Raw genomic sequence first — 24646 nt, 5'->3', positions numbered from 1 at the left:
TGGATATTAGGAAAAAATTTTTTACAGTGAGGGTTGTAGAACACTGGAACAGGTTGCCCAGAGAGGTGGTGGATGCCCCATCCCTGGAAACGTTCAAGGCCAGGCTGGATGAGGCTCTGAACAACCTGATGTAGTTGGGGATGTCCCTGTTCCTTGCAGGGGGGTTGGACTAGATGACCTTTGAAGGTCCCTTCCAACCCTAACCATTCTATGATTCTATGAAACTGCTCTGGCATGGGTCATCTGTTCCACGGAGTGCAGTCTCTCCAGAACGGCTGCCCCAGCGGGCCCTCCACGGGCCACAGCCTCCTTCAGGCATCCACCTCCCCCGGTGTGGGGTCCTTCATGGGCTCCAAGTGGATCTCTGCTCCTCTGTGGACCTCCATGGGCTGCAGGGGGACAACCTGCTCCACCATGGTCGTCACCACGGGCTGCAGGGGAACCTTGGCCAGGAGCTGCATTACTCCTCCCCCTCCTTCTGAACTGACCTTGGCGTCTGCAGCTGTTTCTCTCATAGGAAAAGGTCTTCACAACAGGCAGGCAGACGCCTCTCAGGATCTCTTCACATCATCCAGCTCATCTCCTCTCCACTTCTTGCAGCCAGGCCGGGTTGAGTTGGGCCCAGTTGGCCGCCTGGCGGGAGGCCAGAGGGTGAGGCCTGCAAGGCCCACACCTCCCCTCTGTGCCTCTGCCCCCGCTCAGCTTTTTTTTTTTTCCCCCCCCCCGTTTTCCCCTTCTTAAATACGTTATTGCAGAGGCGTTATCACGGAACATTCTGCTACCAATCACCTCGGCCTTGGCCAGCAGCAGATCCGCCCTAGGCCCAGCTGAGTCCGCTGAACAAAGGGGAGCGACTTCTAGCAGTTTCCTACAGAAGCTACCACCTTAGGCCCCCCCTCACTAAACAAAACCACAACAAAACAAACCAGTCAAAATTCACCCATAGCGAATTTGAACAAAACTGCAGCCTAAAGCTCCTTGACAGACTTGCATGAAATAGAATTGCTGAATCAATTCTTTATTTTAAAAACTGTTTTATCAGACTGATTTATGTCCTTCAAATTATAAAGTGTCTGTACTTATAAGATCATCTTTCCAAATTACATTAAAATTTTTTTACTTTATCTGCTGTATCTGGTAACAACTATATTTTGTGTCAGACATTTTCTCACACAAATTTTCTAAGGAACTGTCAGCATAAGCTAGATGTGGCTAACACCAAGCTGTCAATGCTTCTACCCAGTCCTCCTCACACCTCCTCTTCATATCACCATTCTGCTACAGATACCTGTAGTTTGGTACTGGACTTGAGTTCAGATAGCTTTTGAGGCTGTCATGGCCCTCGAGCACCCAATCTTGCAGATTCTTCTGAATTTTTAACATCTTTCCTACTTCTCTCCACAACAGTGTCACAGCCGTTGTCTGCCACCTCTCTTTGCCTCAGCCTGGCCAACTAAGAATGGATGTGTGGGACACAGGCTGACATTTTAGACAGGAGGCTTAACATTTGTTCTGACTGCTGTCTTCAATTCTTTATTTAGGTTTTATTACACCATTGCAGGCATTGGTTTCTGTCTGTAACAAACCAGAAGAAACAGCAGGTGAAGGAAGGGAGAAGGTCCACTTTAAACCAAATCCTTTGGGTAAGGCTAGCTGCTCTCAGAAAAAGTGCATGGCACTGATAGTCTGTTAGTAATTACTGACAAACATTCAACAAACTGTGAACAGGTAGTAGTATTCAACTGAAACTTTGATTCCAGCTAAATTAAGCTGCAGGTAGTCACATCTCAGGACAGCTACTTACACTGTCTTGTTGAATCTGCAATTTTTTGTTTGTGTTAAACAATGAAGGGAGTGTAAGGATTATCCCACAAACCAACATGTCCATGCTAGTAATACTTTTTACTCCATGGGGGGGTACAAACAGGACAATTAAATAAATAGCCAGGGTAACAACTGGTAAAAGTTTAAGTTCAAATAGGGTATCACATATATAAGATGCTTGTTTCTGCCCTTCAATCACCCTTCTGCTGTGATCTATTTTCCATCTTCCATCTATTTGCCAATATCTTTTCCAATGCAGACATGGTACTTAAACTCCAAAAAAAAAACCCCAAATCTTACTCTTTCTTAAAAAAGGCAAAAGGTCACAGTGCTAGAGGGTAGTTACAAGTCCAGTTACAGACTCGTGTAGCACTCCAGCAGTTTAGTCAATATTCTCATGGTTTTAGAATCAGTGTAAGAAATTGTATACTGACTACTGAAATTGAGAACTATGTTCACATACAGAGATAACTGTCTGTCATTACTTAGAAAAGGTAAGAATTACCAGAAAGATAGACACACAAAAGTCTACACATACTAAGAAGAGTTTACTACTTAAGTTGCTTCGCCTGTTTTCTTACAAAGAGACTTATTTTAGTGCATCCTAACTTCAAGCATGAATCTTGCTTTAGATTAGTCAGCTATAAGAAGTTGTTCATCAGGAAAGACTGCTTCATCAGCAGGCTGGTAACAGGAAAAAGAGTACTTAGGCTGAAGTCTAAGGTCTACTTGTCTCCTAGAAGTTTCTCTGACATCACCCTAAATTCTTCACTTTCAAAGTACTTATTCTTCTCACTCCATTAATTTTCAAATAGGCCTGGGAGTTGCTAAGCCATATGCATTTACTGCTCTTAATAAGAAGAAATAGGCATTAAGAATGTATTTTTTTTTTAATATTTGGAATTAAAGTTGCTTATGCATTCTCAAATTAGAAGTCAAGCTTCAGAAAGATTAAAGCACTTCAGAACATGAGGCTGGCGCAATCATAGCTCCTATCTATTTTTCCATTAGCCTGTAATCTCTTACAAGCATTTAATCCTGGCTATTGAATGAAGACAAACTTTTTTTTTTTCTTTTTGAGAAAATAAGCAAGTATCTTTAGTTCTGCTGAACCTGTACTTGACAGTCCCACCTGATAAACACAGGAGCTATAAAGCAACTTTTAACCATGAAAAGGATAGCTTTATCTGAGTAGAAGCAGGGTTTCCCCCTTTTATCTTTGAAGTTGGCAAAACTTATTGCAGCAAATGTAATACAGAAAGAGCTTCAGCCTGAAAGTCAGTATAATTAAAATCTGGGGTTCAAGAAAATAATGTATTCAAAATATCAAAGTCCATCACAAAGAAACATACATCATGGAAGATGTCACTCCATATTTTTGGAACATAATGTTTTGTTTCTGAAACCAGTGTATGCATGTATCTCTAGGAATAAGATGACAAAAACATTTTCAAACCAGCTTAGAAGAAAATGGTTTTAAAAGATTTCTGAGGAATTGATCAAACAGAGAAAGAGACAAAAGCAGATTCACACAGCAACCACAAACAGGTGCAACTCTGAATCAAGGGTCACACTAGTTTGTAGTGAAGATATTGCTGTTTGTGCTGGTATTTACTTTAAATTATGATAGTGGAAGAAAGCTAATGTATTTTTTTACAGTAAATTACAACTAAATATAATATACAATGGCCATCATATAAGCTTTGTGATAAATACATTTGTATAGAGTAGCACTATTTTATACTAATTAAAATATAGCAGCCAGATGAAAACAACTGGTAGAAAAGAAGAGGGAGAATAAGCAAGAAGAACAGGACATTTAAGGACAGATTTGTAGGCAATTTTTGCAAGCTGTACTCTTCCACCTTCTCCACCATCCTGACTCTCCCACAGAGCTCCCTGCTCCAGAACCCATACTGTAAGTAGTGCACAAAGAGCAACTGTTAGCAAATTGCCATTCACGAACATCCTCCAAATGTCTTCATACACCATTGTAGGCAATCTACAAAAATGTAAGTGAGCTCTGCTTGTCGAAGTAGCTCATTTGTATGGAAACCTCTCTTTCAGCCTGGAATAACATAACTGAGTGAATAAACTGAGGCAGCAGAGCAGAAAGACAAGTTATTCCCTGCAAGCAGCTAGGCAGACATGCTGCAAAGTCTCATTAGTTATTGCCTCTGATATGATAAAACGGGTAAACACTTCTCACCATCCCAGGGAACCATTTTAAACTACAAAGCTGAGCCATAATTCAGCCATGCCTGAAAACACACACAAAATGCTTTAGCATGAAATAAATCTAGAGGTAAAAGAAGCAGCAAGAATGATCTTGCAAACCTTCTCCGTTTTCCTTTGCTACCTCTTTTTCCTCTTGAGAGATGCTCTGTCTCCTTGACAAGAAATTGTATTACTTTGCTTTGAGAAAAAAAATATTACAGAATCTTAAGAACATGAATTGTCAGAGATTCCCTTGCCCTCTTTAAAAACAAAACCTACAGGAACATAGTATCACATCTCAATGCAAAGTGCAACTCAAAGAGAAATTCATTTTCCCTCACAATGTGATCACGTGTGTCACCTGGTGTCAGACACCTTGGATTTAGGAAATCCATCTTTTTTTTTCAGGATTCAACTGTAGTTGCTATTTATCCATGACTCCTGTTTCTGAACTGGCATTAACAATGGCAGCACAGCTCTGGGACATTTTCAGTTATTCACCACTGTGAAGCCTGCCAAAGAGGAAAACATAAGGCTATATCTTAACTAGTGACTATAAAGAGAAGTGCTGAATTTGAGTAATTGCCAAAAAGTTTGAAAATATGTTTAGCCAGACAGTTACCATGTAAGCTATGTGTGCTTTTCACATCAATCTCCTTGGATTTCTGTACCACTCTGCTCATTTTTGAAACCTGGGCCCAAGCTTTGGTGAGATATGCACTTTAGCATCACTGTGATGCACTTTAGCATCACAGAAACATTTATGCCCATCATTCTAAAACATGTTCATTCACACTTGCAGGATGGGCTCTGTGACTGTGTTCTGCTGCAGGTTCAACTCTGCAATCAGCATGCACTCTGAGTTATGCTGTCACACATATTTGAAAAATCAGATCTTCCACTGGTAACAATAGCAGATGAGAAAAAAAAAATATATACACATAGCTGTAACAATTTTACTAGTAGATTAAGATGATGTTGATACGATCACGTAGGCCACCACAAAATTTGTATTAGGCATCAAATGCAAGAACACAGCAACAGCACCAGGCAAGAAAGCTGCATTCAGGAGTCTTTTTCATCCTTTCACTGCACTTTCCAATATAGATCGATTGTAACGACACCACATCCTGACTCAATTGAGAAAACACACAGCACTTATTAGCTTGGTCTCAGGTACATCAAGAGAGGGATGTGATCGAATCCTGGATTCAAGATTAGCCTAAGGCAGGCTCCTATAGAGATCTATATGAAGAAAAAGAACAGGGTAGGACAGAGGACTGGGGACTAGAGGAAAAAAACACCTTAAGCCTTTGATAGAAGTAAACGTCTCTGACATAGTACACCCCCTTCCCATGTCATGAAAATTCATTTTTATTACATGTTCTCAATAGCACTGTTACACAGCACTATGCTCTAAGACATAACTTTCACAGCAGCAATATATGGCATACCCAGGAATTAGTGCACGCTGAAGTTAGGGGTGCTGTGAGTGGCAGGAGGTAGCTGAGTCTGTGCCCCTCAACATATGTGAGTGTGAGATAAACTACTAAGATCCTTGAGTTTACTTCTCCTCCAAAAAGTCACTTAAAAATTTCTCCCAAGCCCCGCTGCCTTCTAATGCTACAAGCACACACAAAAAATGTAATACCAAGTGGACCATTTATTTCTGCAGGAGCCAACTGTGCTTATCAGAAACTAAATAAAGCATTAAAGCTTTTTACATCCATGCTGGTCCTAAAGCGTACTTTTAGCACACTCAGTGGGTTATTCTAAGTGTTACTTCTCTCCTAAAGTAACTTCATATACACACTGCATTGCTTTATTTTCCTTTTGTTTTGATGCAGGTCGCTAATTTTTTGATAAAATATAGATTATTTAACAAAGTATGAAATAAAACTGTCACCCAGGATACCGCACCAAGTATTTATATTGGTTGACAAAAAAAAGACTTATTTCCACTACAGCCCTCGCTCTCAAAGAGAGGTGGAGTCAGTGCTAAAACGTGTGAAAACAAAGTAAACAACTGTGTCTTGTCTAACAACAGCTTGCCATTCAGGACCCCTACAGCCTGAAATTGTTCTCTCCATTTAAGCTCAGGAGTCGATCTCCTTTGCATTTCTCAGGGGAAAATACTAAAGCATCCCTCACAAAATGCCACATTGTCAGCAACCAAATAAATAATTATCAGTGAAGTTATTAAAACACTGAGATATCCAACTGTTTTCTAATATTCTCCATGCACATTGGATGTGTATGAAAAAAAAAAAAGGAGGTGTTCCAAAAAATAGCTTACTGCTACCACTCTTCAGTAAGACTGAGCAAAATCCTCCTTGCTAAAACTTACGTGTAATATAAAGCTTTGCTCCAGCCGCACTTCTGGAAAGAAACATTTGCACAACACCAAGTGTTCAAGAATGGAACCATACTGGCTCACATATCACATCATCACCCACCAGTAATCAGTGAGGAAAACTGGCATCAATCAATAAAGATGGAAAAAGCACAGGCAAAAAACACAGTGTTACTTGGCAGAGCTCAGATTCAGAGTGCCAGCTACAGCCAAGTATTGAGTACAGCTGGGCAGATGTAACACTGGCCAGAGAGACTTGGGAAATTCTGGTTTTCCTCCATTTTTCATTTCAATATTCCAATAATTTACTTTGGCAAGGACTGACCTCAGACTACATCACCAGTGCTAACCATATACATTTCAGGCAGTGTCTTCTCACAGGATACACTCCACAGGGACTAAGATTGGGCATAGAAGGGAAAAACAGAGTTGGTTCAAATTCAAACTAATTAACAGCTGTAACAGACTTGACTGTACTGCTCTGTTCACGACTTTACCAGATGAAGAAAGGATCAAACCCATAATAAACAGCTAATTTCTCAATAACTTCCACATCTTAAAGGGTGGTGACAATACCTGCCTTATTCCTTATTCTGCCATATGGTGGCTACTGCTTATGTTTTTTTTAAAGTAAATTTATTTTCCCCAGTAATATGGCAAGGCTGAAAAAAAAAGAGAAAAATGAATCTCCTAACATTTAATTAATCAAAAGCTACCAAACCCAGAATCTGATTTTAAAACAATTTCTAAATTAGAGAAAAACCCCAAAGAGGAACATTCCCACAAAATGCTGAGAGAGAAATTAGCTAGATTTTTGTTTTTTTTTAATTTTACAGGTATAATTACACCCTTTCCCCCAGCACATTTGTTAATCAGTCATGGAGTCCCAATTGTGGGAGGTCAAAAAGGTCAAATACATCCAGCTTTCAACTTCAAAGTGGGTATAATCGCAAAGGCTTGTGAGGAAGGACTAGATGGACAGCCAGCAAATCCATAATTGGAGCTTAAGGCTACAGCAGAGCGTGCTTTGGCTGCTCCGACTGCCCCATTTACATCCACAGCAAACACGTCCCAAGGAGACTTGGAAACCAAGCCTGTGCAAAATATGTTTACAATCCTTAAATATGACCTAAGTGAGTGTATAACAAACTATTAAAGCCTCATCTAAATAATATTAGATTATTATAATTATTATTATATTCTCTTATTATTATATTCTCTAATTCTGCCTCAGCTAAGAAAATAACGCAGCACATTTGTTCCAATGAGTTTAAATCCAATTAAAATAATTGCTATTTACAGTACAACTTAAACAACCACAACATTCATTAGAGACTCTTAAATTAACATTTAACATCAGTTATTTCCTAAGCCAACATACTCCTTGTTTTATCTACTCTGGTAATTGATTTAATGCCTTATCTTCTATCAGAAAAAGTCCTAAAACATAACAAAATACATTCGTATTTTTAAAACCAACCAGAGTAGAGAAAGTGCTAAAAAAGGCTTCTTTAGTTAATTTAATCTGCAGAACCAAAGCACTGGAAGCAGAGGTTTCCTTACACTCCCCACTTTTTGGTTGCTGGCTGCCTGAGCTATAAGTATCAAAAAAACCTTTGAAAAGCTAACAAATACGTAGATAAAATTCTGAAGCTTTCAACAATTCCTGAAAGTATTTGTCACAATGTGAAGAGTTTATGACATGCCTAAACAATTGTTTATTCACTCACAAGGGAGTGACATAAGTGTATTTTAACCAACTCATCTCAAAACTTGCACATAAACCCATCTTCTCACTTAAGCTGTTGGCAGCTACAATCAGAAACCCAGAAGCATCAAAGGCACACGCAAAATAAATTAGAAACATTCACTCAGATCTTGGTCAGTTAATGCTTTGCACAACATGAACTAAAGACAAATCTGAGGAACAGCTTTTTATTGAGTAGTAGAACAATGAAAGAAGAAAACGAAAACAAGTTCCCTGCGAAAACAGAACACAAACCAAACCTGAAATGGGTCAAGGCAGTCAGAAGACTCTTGAGGCAGAACGTATGTAACAGCTGTTACAAACAGCACAGACATTGCACTCGGACATTTCCTAGCTTGTAACACTCAAACGGAAGTGCTGGTATACCACTACTCATTGTGCTTCTTTTAGAAGCATAGATGTACTTTACAGCAGTTATTCAAGGGCTTAATATAAACCTAGCCAGTAGATTTTCTATTGACAAATATATCCTAGGTGCACACAGGAAATTAGAAGCAACTGAGCACTGGCGCATTTATCACAAACAGGCCTCAATGCCCATCTGTAAGACGTCTGTCACACAAGCAGACTTGATTATCTGCAAAGAAAAGTTACCATCAGGAAACTTTGCTCACACTATTTTTACTAAAAGCAAATATTTTTCATGTTTCTACTGTTTCATCAAGCTATTAAGTCACCTTCCTGGTTAGGTATTTCTCCTAATTCATCTAAAACGAAAAGGACCAGTGGCATTTAAATCAGTGCAAGGATCAATAATCATCTGGTAGACTTTTCTCCAGTTGAATGCTTTCATTCCCCAACATTCATCAGGAACTCCCACCCTTGAAGAGAGGGTGGGCAGTAGAAGACCAAGATGTAGGCACAATTATTGGATTGGCCTTTGGATTTCTGGGAGGCCACCTGCCACACCTGAGCAGAAAATCATATAGATAAAGAAACTGCATCATTCTCTCATTTTTTATTTAGAAGTATACCAGCAGCTGGAGAGACCGTACTTCTACCATGTCTATAATAACGGACATAACAGGCACAGCAGAAAATTGTTACAGGACAAGCATTATTTGTCTCCGTGGCTCCTGGACATTCAAGAAAAACACTTTGAGTTTCTAGGAGATGAAAGTAAGTTTCAGGAAGAGTAAGGAAAAAAAAAAACCCAAACCAAAAACACCCCTCCGCCCCCAAGTCATCAGTGCACTGGTCAAGAAAAAAAATTACAGACACAAATTTCAGTAGAGTGCTACCAAAATTTAGTAGTGAATTTTAAGGGGTTTTTCTGTTCTTATTTTTGACAATTTATCTTTCTCAAAATAAACATGCAAAACCACCTAAGATGTACATTCATTCTCTCTGAAACTATTTCCTCCTTGAGATTTTATCTCAGCAGGAATACTTACTAGCTGAAAGAGTAAAAGATTAAGCAACACTTAGGTCCAGGATGGAAGACAGCACCCAAGCCTGTTTATAAAGTTGCAAATAGATGCCACTAAAATGAAGACTAAGTAACACGAGTGATAAAGTCAAAAGTTATGTTTTAGTGGCTGATGATTTACAGAGAAAAGTGCTCACCCAGGGGCAAATACTTCTCATGTTATTATTAACCAAAGCACGGTAACATGCAGATTCACACAAATATTTGAGTAGCCAATAAAAAGCACTTAAGAAACAAACTGAAGCAGCTTAGAAGGAAAATACAAATATAAGAGTAGAAGACAGCTGGTGTTTAGAATTAAATACACTAAACAATGTTTCAAGAAGTCATAAATTACCTTCAGAAGCAAACCCACAGCTTTGGTTACAAAGAAATTGTTTCCTGTCCTCCCTACTCTCCAATATAGAGGTGACCCACAAATATAAAACTGGAGATACAAATGTAGTGCAAAGTGCTTGTCCAAATAATGACCAACTAAATGCGGGGGTCAGGAGGAGGAAATGGCAAAGTAATTTTTTAAGAGTTAGACTGACCAGCAAGGACACAATGGTGTTTTAGAAAATCCATTAGAGCTATTGTGTACTAAAGATCGAACTCAGATTCCACTGCTTTCAAATAGAAAAAAGATTCCCCATGGCAGCAAAGACCAGCAGCGTACATGTCTGAAGAAAGAGATAGATAGTTCCAGGATTAAGGTTTAACCCCCCCCCCCCCCCCTCTCCAAACCAAACAAAAAACCCACACCATCTTTGGGTGTAAAAAGTATATTTCACTAGTAGTTTCAAATTTTATTAGCAAGGTTGCTCAAACCTCTGAGAAGTGTCATCTTATAAAGACAAATACCCAGAAGTGCAGAACTGGTCACAAGTGAGAGGCAGCTCATTAGTGGCTGACATTACACACAATTTTCAAAGTCTGAACTATGGCTTCTGACAGAACCATAACATACTTGGCTTGCACATATCTGTTGCAAAATCTGACACACAAAAATACAGCATGTGAGAGCAAACATGTTTGTAGACTATAACTTAAACATATGAATCAGCTTCCGTGTCATTCAGGTGCCCATGGGATTAGTTTCCTCTTTGCTACAGAAAAAATCTGAGTATCTTCCCATGTTTCTATATAAATCACATAGTGATGCTCCACATCACGAGCTAAAAAAAACCCCAAAAAACTACACCACTACCCAAAAGATCCAATACACCTGAGCTTCAAAGGCAGTTAAACCATCAGTTATGCTGCAGTAAATGAAAAATGCTTTGCTGTTAAGTAGAAATGAAAGAGGAGGCAATAGCAGTTATGGTATTTATTTTTCTTCTTTACAACATAGCAAAAACATTAGCTTAGTTTCTCGGAAATTGTGGGATGGATGAGCGTAGTTACTGGCATTATAAACAAACACAACTTCTGGTATGAAAATAAAATTGCTATCACTTAAAAAAATACCCCCCAAAATTCTCAGGAAACGGAAGAATACTGAAAGAAACTTTGCTTGACCCAAAATAATGGATTTTTATGTCTGCTACAAATATAAATCTTTGTTCTATTTACCAGTTCAGTAGACCATTGCTGCTTTCTCCTATCTCCCTTCTCGCTATTTCCAAGTCCCTGCATTCTTGCTTGGACACAGAAAGGTAAAAGCACATCCTTAGGCCTGAGGAGACCTGTCCTTTTACTCTCTTGTCATAACATTAAGAAAAGCTAGCACATACACAAAAATATTTTCACTGTTAGCACTGTCAGGCTGCCAAGACAGACTGCATAATCTCTTTCCTTGAAGGTTTTAATGACCTAACAGAACAAAGCCCTGGGTAACCCCACCTGAATTCGGTGTTGGGCCTGTTTTCTGTGGGAATTTGTACCAGATAAATTCCTAAGGTCCTAGCTGAATTACTGCATGACACTGCAGCCCTTAGCTCCTTTGGAAAGTCTCTCTACATATCTCTGTAACAGCACAGCAACAGTTGTGTTGACTACAGTTCCTGTATGACAACAACCAGTATTCTCCTGTCATTTCATTTTCTTTCCCAATTGCCTTTCTACACCTATTATTTCTTAAATCTTGAAAGCTCTTTGGAGTTTTCTTTTGTTCTGCATTTGCACATCTAGCACTTGGAGTCCTGGATTTGTGGCCAAGGCTTCCAGAAAATACATTAATAGAAACAAAATCAAAACTAATGTAAAAAAAAAAAATAAAATGACTGGATATCAGACTCAGGTTTAAGTATCTTAAATGGTAAGATACACCTGAATGACAATACACTTCTTAGTTTCTTAGTAGTTAGGAAAAACTACTAGGAAAGACTAAAACCTAAAACAATTGACTAAATAGATATGGCAGGCCTATATATCTTTCCTCTATTATTGTAATACACTCATGAATGAATTCTGATTGTAGGAGAACATGGAAGGAAGAAAACCAAAACTGTTTAATTTTTAAGAGACTGACTAGATTTATACAGCTGAGAGGAATTCCGAAAAGGAATAATTTGAAATGACCATTCTTCAGACGGTGTATTTGACAAGAGAAAAAACCCTCAGATTTTACTGGAAAGAGAAGCGGAAAATATTTTTGCAAAATTGAGTATTTAATGCAGATATATTCTTGGCCACTAGTTTTTCTTTGCCAAGACAAACGCAGCCATAACTCACATACTACCCTCTTAAAATAACGGGAGCCATACCTTTAACTGACATGATGAGATGGAAAAAGCAGCTACCTAGTTCTCACTGGCAAACTGCTCTTTTTTTTTTTTTTTTACTCTTTCTCCTACAATAAAGACTGTAGTTCTGCAGGCAAGTCACGGACATTGGTCTGTTGCAGTAACAAACACTACAGAACCAAAGGAGCAGGAGTCAGGAGAGGCAGAAATCCAGCACAAGAATAAATAATTTTATTGGCACGTACATCAAAGAAGCTGAAGTTCAAAGCAGTAAAGTTAAAAAAACAAAACCCAACAGCCTTTCAGTTAATTCTCATTCACCGCATTGGATTGTTCATCAAAATTAATAATATGGTATAGGCTCTAACACTGCACTAGCTGACAAGCAAATCAGAACATCTGATGAATGTGTCAAATCCCTGTGCTTGGAAGTGACAACACAAATGCCAGTAACTGAGGTTTGGTGGGTATTTTCTTCCTGCCTAAATTTTAAAGTGAAAAAAAACCAAAACACCCGGGGCAGAAGAAACATGCAATCTGAACAATTCTCCCCTCTCCAATTCCCAGGCCACTTACTAGGTCACTTTGAGGTGCTTCCTGATAGTCAGCTGAAAAGCAGGACATTGAACTTCTCATGCCATTGATCTCACTGGCTTGTCGTGGAGGCTGTGCATATTGCCTGTATGTAGCACTCTTTGGGGTCCAGCGAAACAGGTTGATTGACTCACGAACACAACGCTCAATGTCAATCTCTGAGCAGGAATATAAAGGGTGGGGGGGGGGGGAAGAAAGAAAAAAATGCAAGCATGAAAAAAAAAACAACAGTAAAGGCAATTAATCAAACTACAACATTGCTAAATATACATATATCCATCTACACCTCTGTCTCTGTCTGTCTCCTCCCTTAAAAAGGGATGTAGTTTTCAAAATAATTTTCCTATTCAGTAAAAACACTTAGAATTTTTTTTAATTAAAAACCAGCAAAGACATTTTAAGCATTAATTTTACCCCAGGTATGTATGGAAAAACAGCACACTGTTTAAGAGAAGTGTTACAGAACTTTAACTGATGCGAAGACAGGAATATAATCAAAGCCCAGTTATTGTATGGCATCTTCATTAAAGCCAAAGTTATGACTCTCAAATGTAAGTACATGCAGTACCTCAAAAGTACCTTTCACGCAGTGTACGCATGAAAATTGAGAGTTAAGGATTGAGACAGACTATCAAAATATTTTCCCTAGAAACAAGCTCTGTAATTCCAAAAGGAATCAATTTAGAGAATTGAAAAATGCAGCAAGGGGTCTCCCTAAAAAAGATAACCAGTTCTCACACATCAGGATGCAAGTTAAAAATTTAGGAATCTGTTCTGTGATTCTTCCCTGTTAGGCTTCTCATTTCTTCCAAGCAGCATTTCAAGAGGACAGTGGCCATGCCTGAAAATGAAATTCCATGGAACAAGAGGGAATTTCAAATGGTTTGGGAGCAAGGCCATCAAAAGCTACCACCTTAGGCCCCCCCTCACTAAACAAAACCACGACAGCCTAACACCAATTTACAGCATTTTTGCTGATTAACTGATCTGCTTCCAAGTAATGCAAAATAAAAATATAACAAGATGATTGTGGTTTCCACAAATAACTAAAGTGAAAATATGCATGCATGTAGGCACATATATGCATATATATGGGAACTGTTAATATTCATCACCCCACAAGGGAAAGAAGGCTATTGTTAGTGAAAGAATTTACTTGCATTCTTTTTTCAAAAACAATTACTTTCAGCATACTGGAGTTTAAGACTACATTAAACTGGTGTAAATATTTACAGAATATTTGCTGATCACATTGCATGAACAGGCTTCACACTTGAGTAACCTTCACACTCATCTTCATCCTTTGTTTGAAATTTGGGTTTAACAAAAATCACTTCCTGTCACTAACCAAAATGTAACGCAACCATTTGCAGCCTTGCTGGATAAGATCTTTTCTCCTACTTCTGGCTAATAAGTAGGAGTCTGCTGTGCTACTTCAATTCTGATTTCTTCCCATGCCCATTCAAATATATGATAAATGAGTCAGTGTCTGATTAAATGTCCATGTTCTGTTATCACACCAAGACTGTGCATTCACACAATATTAATGCTGCTTGTACTCTTCCTGCTCCCAAGTTACTGTATTACAAGCCAGAAAACATTAAAGCTTACACATTATTAAAAACATACTGTTGGTATGTCAGAAGTGTAAATATATCAAGTCAGTGCCCAGATTTGTAAGCAAGACTAGGAGCAAACGAACAGAGAGTACCTCACCAGGATGCCAGACTACTGGACATGCGCAAACAACTTGGAAGACCATCCTTCTGAGAGCAGGCACCGCATAAATCCCAAGGCGTCAGCAAGAAGCAAACAAACATTTAGAAATGACAGGAAGGGCCTGTTCACTCATGGAGATGTGCATGTAACATCTCTCTGCTCTCCAAGGTCCCAACACTGGGGTGTTTTGCAGTTTAGAAAGCATATGCCTTCTGTTTTTATTAATATAAATTATTTTGCTGGAAATCTGTAACAAAAATGTGCTGACATAACATGGTGTGATTAACTGTGAACCGTGCACTGAAAAAATTTAAGCCTAACTCTAAACATAATATAAATACTATAAAAATAAGTTCTCATTTAAAAATTTAGTACATTTTCAGGTACCGTGGTTTTCAAGAAGTGCAGAGCACCTGCATTTCAAAAAGCCAAAGTTGGCACCCAACTACCTAGGAACTAAAAATCACAAGTTTCATTTTGAAACATTGGTTTTAGGAGTTCTGGCTCAACTGAGCTGAAGTACTTCACAGTCAAGCAGCAATCAAGCCTTACAGGAAACAATTCTATGGTACCAGCTAATTACTCCACTACTTGGCATCAAAAGACTTTTCCTGAGAGTTCTAAATATGCAAATAACATGGGAATTGAAAAAAAGCAGGGTGGGGAAGTAAATGGAAAGTGATCTACCACCAATATCCTGGTTTTGCCACAGCCCTGCCCCAATATTAAGCCTATTGAAACATTTTACTCCTTTTCTGAACTAAATTAACTGGTTGTTATTAATATTGCTCTGTTCATGATAAATTATCATTCCCTACCAAGGTGCTGCCTTCCTCTGTCAACACATCTCAATTGAAAAGGATGGCTCAGCCTGACATAGCTGCTTTTTAAGCTACATATATTGAGTTTTTATTATTATAGATACAGGAGAGAACTAGACTGCACTTGAAACAGAGGCTAAAAAGAAAGCATCAGTTTAAAAGCAATACATCTGTGACAAAAGCACATAGAACTTTTTATTTTTACAGCAAAACCGGATGTGCATATATTGTTCATAGCAAGTGAAAGTAAGTAATGGAGAAAAACATAACACGAACAGTTCTTTCTTAATGAAAATGTACACAGACCAAGTCTTTGTGTGTAGTTAATCAATTCCAGAGCCCTTTCCTTGGGTAACAGGACACCAGTTAAGAATCTCGGCCAAAATAAACCGCTTCTGCATTTGGGAAGCAGCACAGAATTATGGGCTTGGTTTGACCTCTCCATCACAAATACTCTATTACTACCCTGCTAGGCAACATCAGCTTTCACCGCACAGCCACATAAACAGGCCAGAAAACCTCTGTGCTGCAAAAGCAGGGAAGCTGAATAGGTCAGTCAGTTTGATCTCATGATTCCGGCTCTCAGAAGAAATAGAGGTGAAAAGCCATAAACCTGTTTTTTTTCTGATGACATACAAAAAGATACACTAAGCCAAGATATTTAAAAGGACAAATCCAGGAAGAGAAGTGACATTTCTATCCAACATCTCTGAATCTATTACTGCTAGAAGGTTATCATAAACGAAAAGGTCAATGCAAAATTATGCTTTTTATATGATTTGTTTCATACATTATAAGATAGTTGTGTTATTTTGTGGATAGTAATTTGCTCTTTCCTACACATATCAGCATCCCTTTCAGTGCATCTTGCAACAAAATTTCAAAGGCAACAAATGTAAGTCACTAATTTTAAAACTCAGCTAATAAGATAGTCTTTGTTCTTTCCACGTGGAGGCAAAGTGTGAATCTTTCAAGAGCTGCTGGGAAGACAAGTGCTGTCAATCAAGGAGCCATCAGATTTTTTACAGCAGGCGTACAGAAGTTGCACTCAGCTAGAAAAATGATTGGATGTAGAAGCAAAGGTACAAACTACAGTAGTATGCCTTCAGACAGTTTGCATGTTGCATAGCCGTAACAAGGATCAATAACTTCAGTGCTGCATTATCAGGTTACCTTGTCCGAGACCACATTACTCAACAATTCTTTCAGTATTTTGGAATAAAAAAATTCTCTGGACAGATCTCCACAGTCAATATTGTTTACTACCTCTGGATGATACTGCCATTTTCAGTGTACGTGTGACAATTGTCTTGCTGTTGACAGGAAAAACAACTTAGATCATTCTTGAGCCTGAATCTCCACAAGCAGCAGTTAGTCTGGCAAAAAGAAAATGGTCAAGGCTCTTGCTTGGTGAAAGCACATCAACCATCTGCATCAGGGTTCAGAAACACTGGGAAAAGGAGGACTTCTGGTTTTATGCAATGAAATCACATGCAATGTCCAAAGAGCAGAAAAATAACTTGTTGGTCTCTTGTCTTCATCCATAAAGGAGATGTTTGATAACTGAGAAATTTGGAATTCAGACAAAGAGTTCTGTAGCAGAAGGTACTTTGAAGATAATAACTCAAGTACAAATTACATACCTATGTGAGATACTGACACTTCTGCTGAGACCAACAGCAGGTATGTTTGCAGCCTGTGTACAAACAACAGAAGCTGAGAGAAGAGTTATGAAAAGTATAGCTATTACAGTCATCTGGACAGGTTCATGCAACGCTTACCAAAGTAGTGAGCAACAGAGAGAAGCAGTAGTAAACTCTGAGTTTTTCCCTGAGACATTAGACTGCAGAAAGGACAAAAATGAATTTTCTTACCCATGATTGTAAAAATTGCTCTGACTCAGCAGTTTAGTGAAAAGGCTTCATAAAGAATGCCTTCCAGTATGCAAATGTGATGCACTGCTAGATGAGCTAGGAAAACACAGAATGATGAATGACTGTACAAAGAGTAAAGATTTACTATAAGTGAATCAGCAAATGCCACATACCATGTCTTACTGAGAAAGAAGACTGAAATAGATTACATAAAGCCTGTAATGTTAGCTGAGCTCCACACAGGAAAGTGTGTTTTGAACAGTTTTATGAGCTGTGGCATGGCTGTTTAACAGCAGACATTTCTACAAACTAATAAAAAGTTAAAGAGATCTGCTTAGGATATTGGCCAATAACAGGACATGAATTCACACTGAATAAGAAAACAGTCAGATGGAAGCTACTACGCAAAACCTAAGAGATATACAAGAGTAAGGGGAAATAAAGCAGATCAGCAGAAGAATGAACATTATTTCATGGCTAGACGATAACCAACTACAGAAGATACATAAAAGGACAGGTTTACAAAACCGCAGGGATCAGCTTAGAGGAGACACTTCTTAGAAAGACATGGAGATTGGAGAGGAAATTGTGCCACCAACACAACATCCAACAACATTCAATTTTTCAAGGAAAAACATTGTTTTGGCTTTTCTGCATTGTATGGTTTGTTAAAATCTTTCTAAAACTGAATCAGACGACATTTAGCAATCTCAAATACTACTGAAGCTTACCTCCTTTATCCTAAATACATGTTTCACAGAAGTAATACGCAAATACTGAAGCTCAGTATGCATCAGTAAATAAGGTGCCATCTAAGTTTCTAGCTGGATGGTAGATATGAGCCACTTAAGTTGTTTCCCAGACATAACAGCTATAAAATAATACAAAAACTCTACAATCAGAAACTCCAACGAGACCAAATGCTTATAAAATTGATCAGTCTCTAAATACCCATAAGTAGAAGATCTTTGTATGAGCACAGGTCTCCTCTCAGAATCACAGAATAGTTTGGGTGGAAGGGACCTTTAAAGGTCATATAGTCCAACCCCCCTGCAAGAAGCAGGGACATCCCCAACTAGATCAGGTTGCTCAGAGCCCCATCCAGCCTGGCCTTGAATGTCTCCAGGGATGGGGCATCTACCACCTCTCTGGGCAACCTGGGCCAGTGTTCTACAACCCTCATTGTAAAAAATTTCATCCTTATACATAGTCTAAATCTATCTCCTTCGAGTTTAAAACCATTACCCCTCTCCTGTCACAACAGGCCCTGCTAAAGAGTTTCTCTCCATCTTTCTTATAAGCTCCCTTTAGATACTGGAAGGCTGCTAAAAGGTCTCTCCAGAGTCCTCTTCTCCAGGCTGAACAGCCCCAACTCTCTCAGCCTGTCCTCATGGGAGAGGTGCTCCAGCCCTCTGATCATCTTCATGGCCCTCCTCTGGGCTCACTCCAACTGGTCCATGTCCTTCTTATGCTCGGGGCTCCAGAGCTGGACGCAGTACTCCAGGTGGGGTCTCACCAGGGCAGAGTAGAGGGGGAGAATCACCTCCCTCAGCCTGCTGGCCACACTTCTTTTGATGCAGCCCAGGATGCAGTTGGCTTTCTGGGCTGCAAGCACGCATTGTTGGCTCATAGTGAGCTTCTTGTCCACCAGTACCCCCAAGTCCTTCTCCTCAGGGCTACTCGCAATCCATTCTCTGCCCAGCCTGTATTTGTGGTTGGGATTGCCCCAACCCATGTGCAGGACCTTGCCCTTGGCCTTGCTGAACTTGATGAGGTTCTCACAGGCCCACCTCTCCAGCCTGTCAAGGTCTCTCTAGATAGTATCCTTCCATTCCAGCATGTCAACCGCACCACATAGCTTCGTGTCATCAATAAACTTGCTGACAGTGCACTATCCCACTGTCCATGTCACTGACAAAGATGTTAAACAGCTCCAATCCCAATACCGACCGCTGAGGAACGCCACTCAACACTGGTCTCCACCTGGACATCAAGCCATTGATCACAGCTCTTTGAGTGCGGCCATCCAGCCAATTCCTTATCCACAGAGTGGTCCATCCATTAAAATCATGTCTCTCCATTTTAAAGACAAGGATGCCATGTGGGACAGTGTTAAATGCTTTGCACAGGTCCAGGCAGATGATGTCAGATGCTTGTCCTTTATCCAACACCACTGTAATGTAGAAGCTCACCAAATTTGTCTTGTTAGCCTTCAGGATATTTTTAAGGAAATAATATGAAGTAACTGTATAATTTCTGTTTTTGAAATAAGACAAAACTTCAAGTAACCTTGAAAAGGAGTAGCTGTTGCCAAGACAAAAGGATCAAAGCCTCTAATTTGACCTGCTGGAGCCTAGACCAATAATGGAAAAAACTTCGAATAAAGATTAATATAGATATCTGTATCTGCCTAAAGAGTATCCTGAACCCACAAACTACTACACAGCAAGAAACATATTATTCAATACTGAAATGTTAATTTCCCACAGATACAAAAATGGTAAACAGCAAAGATAATAATTGTCTTGCTTATATACCCATGTCTAAAACTGCTTTCATTTCCAAAAAAAAATGCTCTTGTAATTTGGCAATACAGTTGATAACTTACTGAGATGCAAAACTTTCAGTGTTCACCATTAGTCAACTCTATGTTACTGTCTCACAGTGCAAAACTAGTAGCTTTAAATATCTAACATCAGGCCAACCTTTTCAATTTACATTTCTAAATTACTTAATGTGTGCTGCATAATTAACCTACTAAGAAGTCAAGGAAAAAAGTTCCTCTATTCTGTGAAAAAGTTTTCTAACACCCCCCCCATTTGCATTTAGACAGGAAAGTATTTAAGTAGTACATTCCTAAATATCATATTTTTATAACAAAAAAAAACCCCAACAAACAAATAAGAAAAGACCATCTTTATGACACAAACTTAAAACTGTCTTATCAGAGTCACATTCCCAGCAGACAAGTTTCTGGTTTAAACTCTATTAGCTTACATGGTTGCTGAATTTGTTTCCTTAGAACTAAGCTAAGCTTTGAAGCCAAATGATATGTGAGTAGCCTGTCCTCTACAGATGCTTGTCTAGGCTTTTTAAATTTTTGCAGTGACAGAGGTTTCCCCTGACACAACCCTGATGGGTACTTGGCCCACTTATCATCATTTTCAGAATACAGACAACATTCTTCATGTACAATGTGAGATTTTCCCAGTTGCAATACCTGTCCTTCCTGAACAAGTTTTGCCCTTCAATGCTAACAATGCAGTCCTGAAATTTATTCTGAGCTTGTAATATCAACAAAGACTTAGCCTGAGGTACAAACCTGCTCTAGTTCTCCATATTTAGTTTTGATCCTTCTGTTGATTTCTACTAAACTCCAGGTCTTAGTATATTAAAAAGAAAGAAGTTTGGATAGACAGAATCAAATGCCTCATGCAAATTTATAAAAGCAAGAGTTTAAGTTCTTAGCATATGGGAAAGCAGACCAAAGGGAACTGACAGCTATCCCAAAGCATCAGGCTGTTGAGAATTCACTTGACAGACCTTGTTTCTCAGTCCTTATTTTGGCAGAAAGATTTTTCTAGCTCTCAACCTACACTGCCATTCCAATTCTGTATTTAAGTAGTTATGTGTCTCTCTAGTAACAACACTGGACATACACACCCCCAAAATACATCTACAAATCTACAAAAAAGAATTTTTACACTGCAGTATTTGCGCAGCTCATTTTGAAATCCTCCTCAATTAACAGTTAGAGAACTAAAGACTATTGGGAAGACCATTTATACCTGTACAGGCAAACACACACATTCAACATAAGATATTGACAGATACCCTATTAGGCACCTTGCTCTGTCAGCAACATTTTCCACAATTGTAAAAGGGAAAAAAAAAAAAAAATTAAAAAAAAAAAAAAAAAAATATATATATATATATATATATAGTACACACTCTTGCTTTCTAAGCACTAGTCTAATCCTGAACCAGTTAGGCTCATAATTTTAATCAAACAATAAAAAAGTGAAATATTTTCCAGAGGCACCTTTGTAAAGAGAAAAAATAATAATTCACTACAACTAGACATAAAACTCAGAGTGGCCTGAATTTTGCCTTTCCATGTCTAAAAATGCCAATATGTTTGATGGTCTATCTTCATGTGCTTCAACTTTATTGCAGAGTAAAGATGCACAAAATTCTACATGACTAACAAGTGGATTATTCTATCCTGTGAAGTCCCCTTTTGCTATGAAGGGTACATACAGGTTCTATCAAGAAACGGGAAGCATAAGTTGTGCCTCTGATCGATTTTAAGACATGCACTAGGAAAGTTCTACTGATGAACTCACTTTTCACCCTTTTTAAGAAATGCCATCTCTTGAGACAGAGTCCTTTGCTAAAGGATATTTATTTGATTTTATTCTGACAGCGACAACTAAATATGATTAAGAACACTAATATGAATACATTTTTGGTATTTTTTTCATTAAAGTGTCACCCAACACAGCATTTCTCTTTAGTATCAAGAAGGTAGAATCTACAAATAGAACTGCATTTTGTTCATGTCACTACAAGTGGAAAATGTGAACAAAGAACTCACAGCTTCAGGTAAAATTACATCAGTCTTACAGAGTTTGACACTACCGAACAGCTCTGGTGAGCAGGTGTGCCCTAACAAATTGCTCTGCCTTTTTACCAAAGCTAGCTCCCAACGCACAGTTGGCTGTAAGTCATTAAAGGAAAAAAAAAAAAGCAGCAAAATAAACAAAAAAACCACCTACTGGCAGCTATGCAGAGTTTCTGCTTAATAAACTCCATTATTTAGCAACAATGATCTTCAGGAATTGCAATATAAAGTACACCTGCCACTTGCATCTAGAAAAAGCTATCTATCATAGCGAAGATGAGGAAGGTGTTTCCACAAATATCAGTCAGATCTACATCTTTCAAGAAAACTGGAAATGTGATTTCCTTTTTTGCTTCTGATATGTTTTGATATTTCCAATCCAATTTTTTAATGTTATAGCACCATTATCACACGCATCATGTGACAAGACACCAAATCACTGTTTTTCTTCAGATATACTGTAAATTTGAAAAAGCAGTCCAGCCTCACTAACCCCATGATAAATCACCTTGCAGTATCGTCTTCCATGAGGGACAATAGTTTTGAACTTGGGCAAGCTCCAAAGTCACATGTCAAAATTTCCTAGCTGAAGTTATGAAAAAAGTTTCCTTTGAAAAGAGGTATTGCTATTCTATTCGTCATAGCCTTAATCTAAGCAACAGGACATTTTCAAAACTGTATGATAAAGTAAAATCCTAATCAAAACAGTATATTACCTTCGTTTTTCTACTGCTCACTGGCACATGCAAGACCCCACTGTATCTCTTTCAGTCTCTTCAAAGTTGGTGTTCCGATCTCAGAGTTTACATTTTTACTCATGAAGTGGTGCAAGAAATGGGAACAGATTCCAAACCCCACAAACTCAGCATGGGCTTGGTGGCCACCTGCCATTTCTTCCTCCTACGAAATCTCAATTAACCAAATGCTGAACCACCAGAAATTCTGGCACAATAAAAGTGTATGAAACACGGATATGGGCAGACAAAGGATTTTCAGGAAGAAAATCAGCAAAGTAAAATAGTAGCTACCTAGGGTCAGATACGTATCTAAAGTAAAGTTCTCTGATGTGCATTTAATTCTGCTGATGTCAGCGGAAACATATCACTCAAAACTGCACTATGCAGTCTTGGTGTAGAATATCCACTATTTTTAAATCTTCAGTCCATTGCTGAGCTGGATATAATTCTTCTAAGCATTTATATGGCTTTCACCATCATGGGATTCAGCATTTTGGCTGAATGTCACTACAATGGCAATCCTAATGTTCCTCCCACATTAGAGAAACTATTCCTTGGAGAATCATTTTTGTGGTTTGGTGATAGCTAGATCTTTGACTACATGTTGTATCTTAAAGCTACACATCCGTGTCTCACAAAATAGAATCCTCTACATTATCCACTTTAACAGTTTTACTGTAGCTCCTCGTTGCACTGGATTGCTTTTCCACAGCCAGTTTTTTTCTGGATTTACTATCTGAGGATGAGGTTCTTCCTCTGGAAGCACTGACTAGCTTGGAGTCAGCAAAAAGACACTTTCCTAAGATGCAAAGCATTAAAAGAGCAACATTTTCACTCGCTCCAAAATTACAGAAGATTAAGTTATTATGTGAACTAACCTACAAGGCTTATTTGAAAGTATGTTTTATCCCATATCTAGGATTGGTGTTTACCTATTTTCTAATAGCATCTGTCCCCATCTTTTTGGTATGTCCTTCTCAAGGCCATAATTAATCTCTGTATGTCAGTGATGATATTGGCATGGATCTCTGGAGGAAGATCTGTTTACCAGGCTCTATATTGCACCCATTCCAGGTGGGAGTGAACTGGTCTACGGGACCCTTCAACTGTTTGTAAAGAGCTGTACAAATCTGGATGCTTCCTTCCTGGGTCTGTTTCCTAACACAAATTTACAGAAAGTTGTTAAAGACTAAGCTATCAGCAGTTTTAAAGTAAAAGTAGTTAGACAGTTGGTCCTCAATGCATGAAAGAGCCTTCTGAGTTGTAAATTTGCTAAGATGTAAAATGCAAACATATCCAAACTGGCTTAGTACAAGTCAGTACTGGTCTGAATGCAGATTCTTGCCTCTGTTGCTGGTACCTAAGGAATCACATCATAGGAGCACCACCCTTAGCATCCTCATTTTCCTGCCACATGTCAGATTTAGATAAAGGAAAAACAAAGGTAATGCATACTGCCTTTTTTCTCTCCGCATCACTCAAATAGGATGAAATTCACTAAGTCTCAAAACTTCACATAAAGAATTAGCAATGACTCCAGGGTTGGTTTTGTTTGTCTGTCTCAAGTAGTACCTCCTAAATCTTCTCTGGTATTTATATTGTTTGAACAAAGTTTATTCTTAACCGAGCTCCTTAAACACAAGGAAATAAATGAAAGAATTTTTAAAAATTCACCTTTGGTAGTAATTTCCTAAACAATCTTACTCTATTTAAGTTTTACCAGTTACTTATATGTCCTCTTTATAGAGTCCCATGAGGAATGAACTAGGACATTTGTTGCTACAGCACGAGGATTTTCCAGTATTCATAATTAACTAATTATTTTGTCAAATACTTCAAATAGATTTCCTAATATGCTAGAATATTGTTAAAACTATATAAAACCAAATTAATTTTTCCAATAGAGATTCAAAAAACAGCATTAACTTTTTTAAAACAACAATTGAAATGGTGTTATATGCAATCAACTAGCAATAACTTTAAACATATATTTTTAAAAAATAGCTACTGTAAAACCAAG

At 38.4% G+C, this 24646-nt stretch overlaps 1 protein-coding gene across 1 annotated transcript in view; it reads right to left on the bottom strand.

Annotated features, from left to right (window-relative positions):
* The window catches only part of TBCK (TBC1 domain containing kinase), a 108516-nt gene that overhangs the window by 17203 nt on the left and 66667 nt on the right, over positions 1-24646 (bottom strand). Inside the window, exon 23 of the mRNA XM_086746128.1 lies at positions 12834-13009. Coding sequence (XP_086602254.1) covers positions 12834-13009 — 176 coding nt within the window. The remainder of the gene's footprint in view (positions 1-12833; positions 13010-24646) is intronic.

The sequence above is a fragment of the Chlamydotis macqueenii genome, chromosome 4, assembly GCF_036417535.1.
Source record: "Chlamydotis macqueenii isolate bChlMac1 chromosome 4, bChlMac1.mat, whole genome shotgun sequence".
NCBI classification, from domain to species: Eukaryota; Metazoa; Chordata; class Aves; order Otidiformes; family Otididae; genus Chlamydotis; species Chlamydotis macqueenii.
Note: the sequence above shows the minus strand (reverse complement) of the source record. Positions and strands in the feature narration are given on the sequence as shown.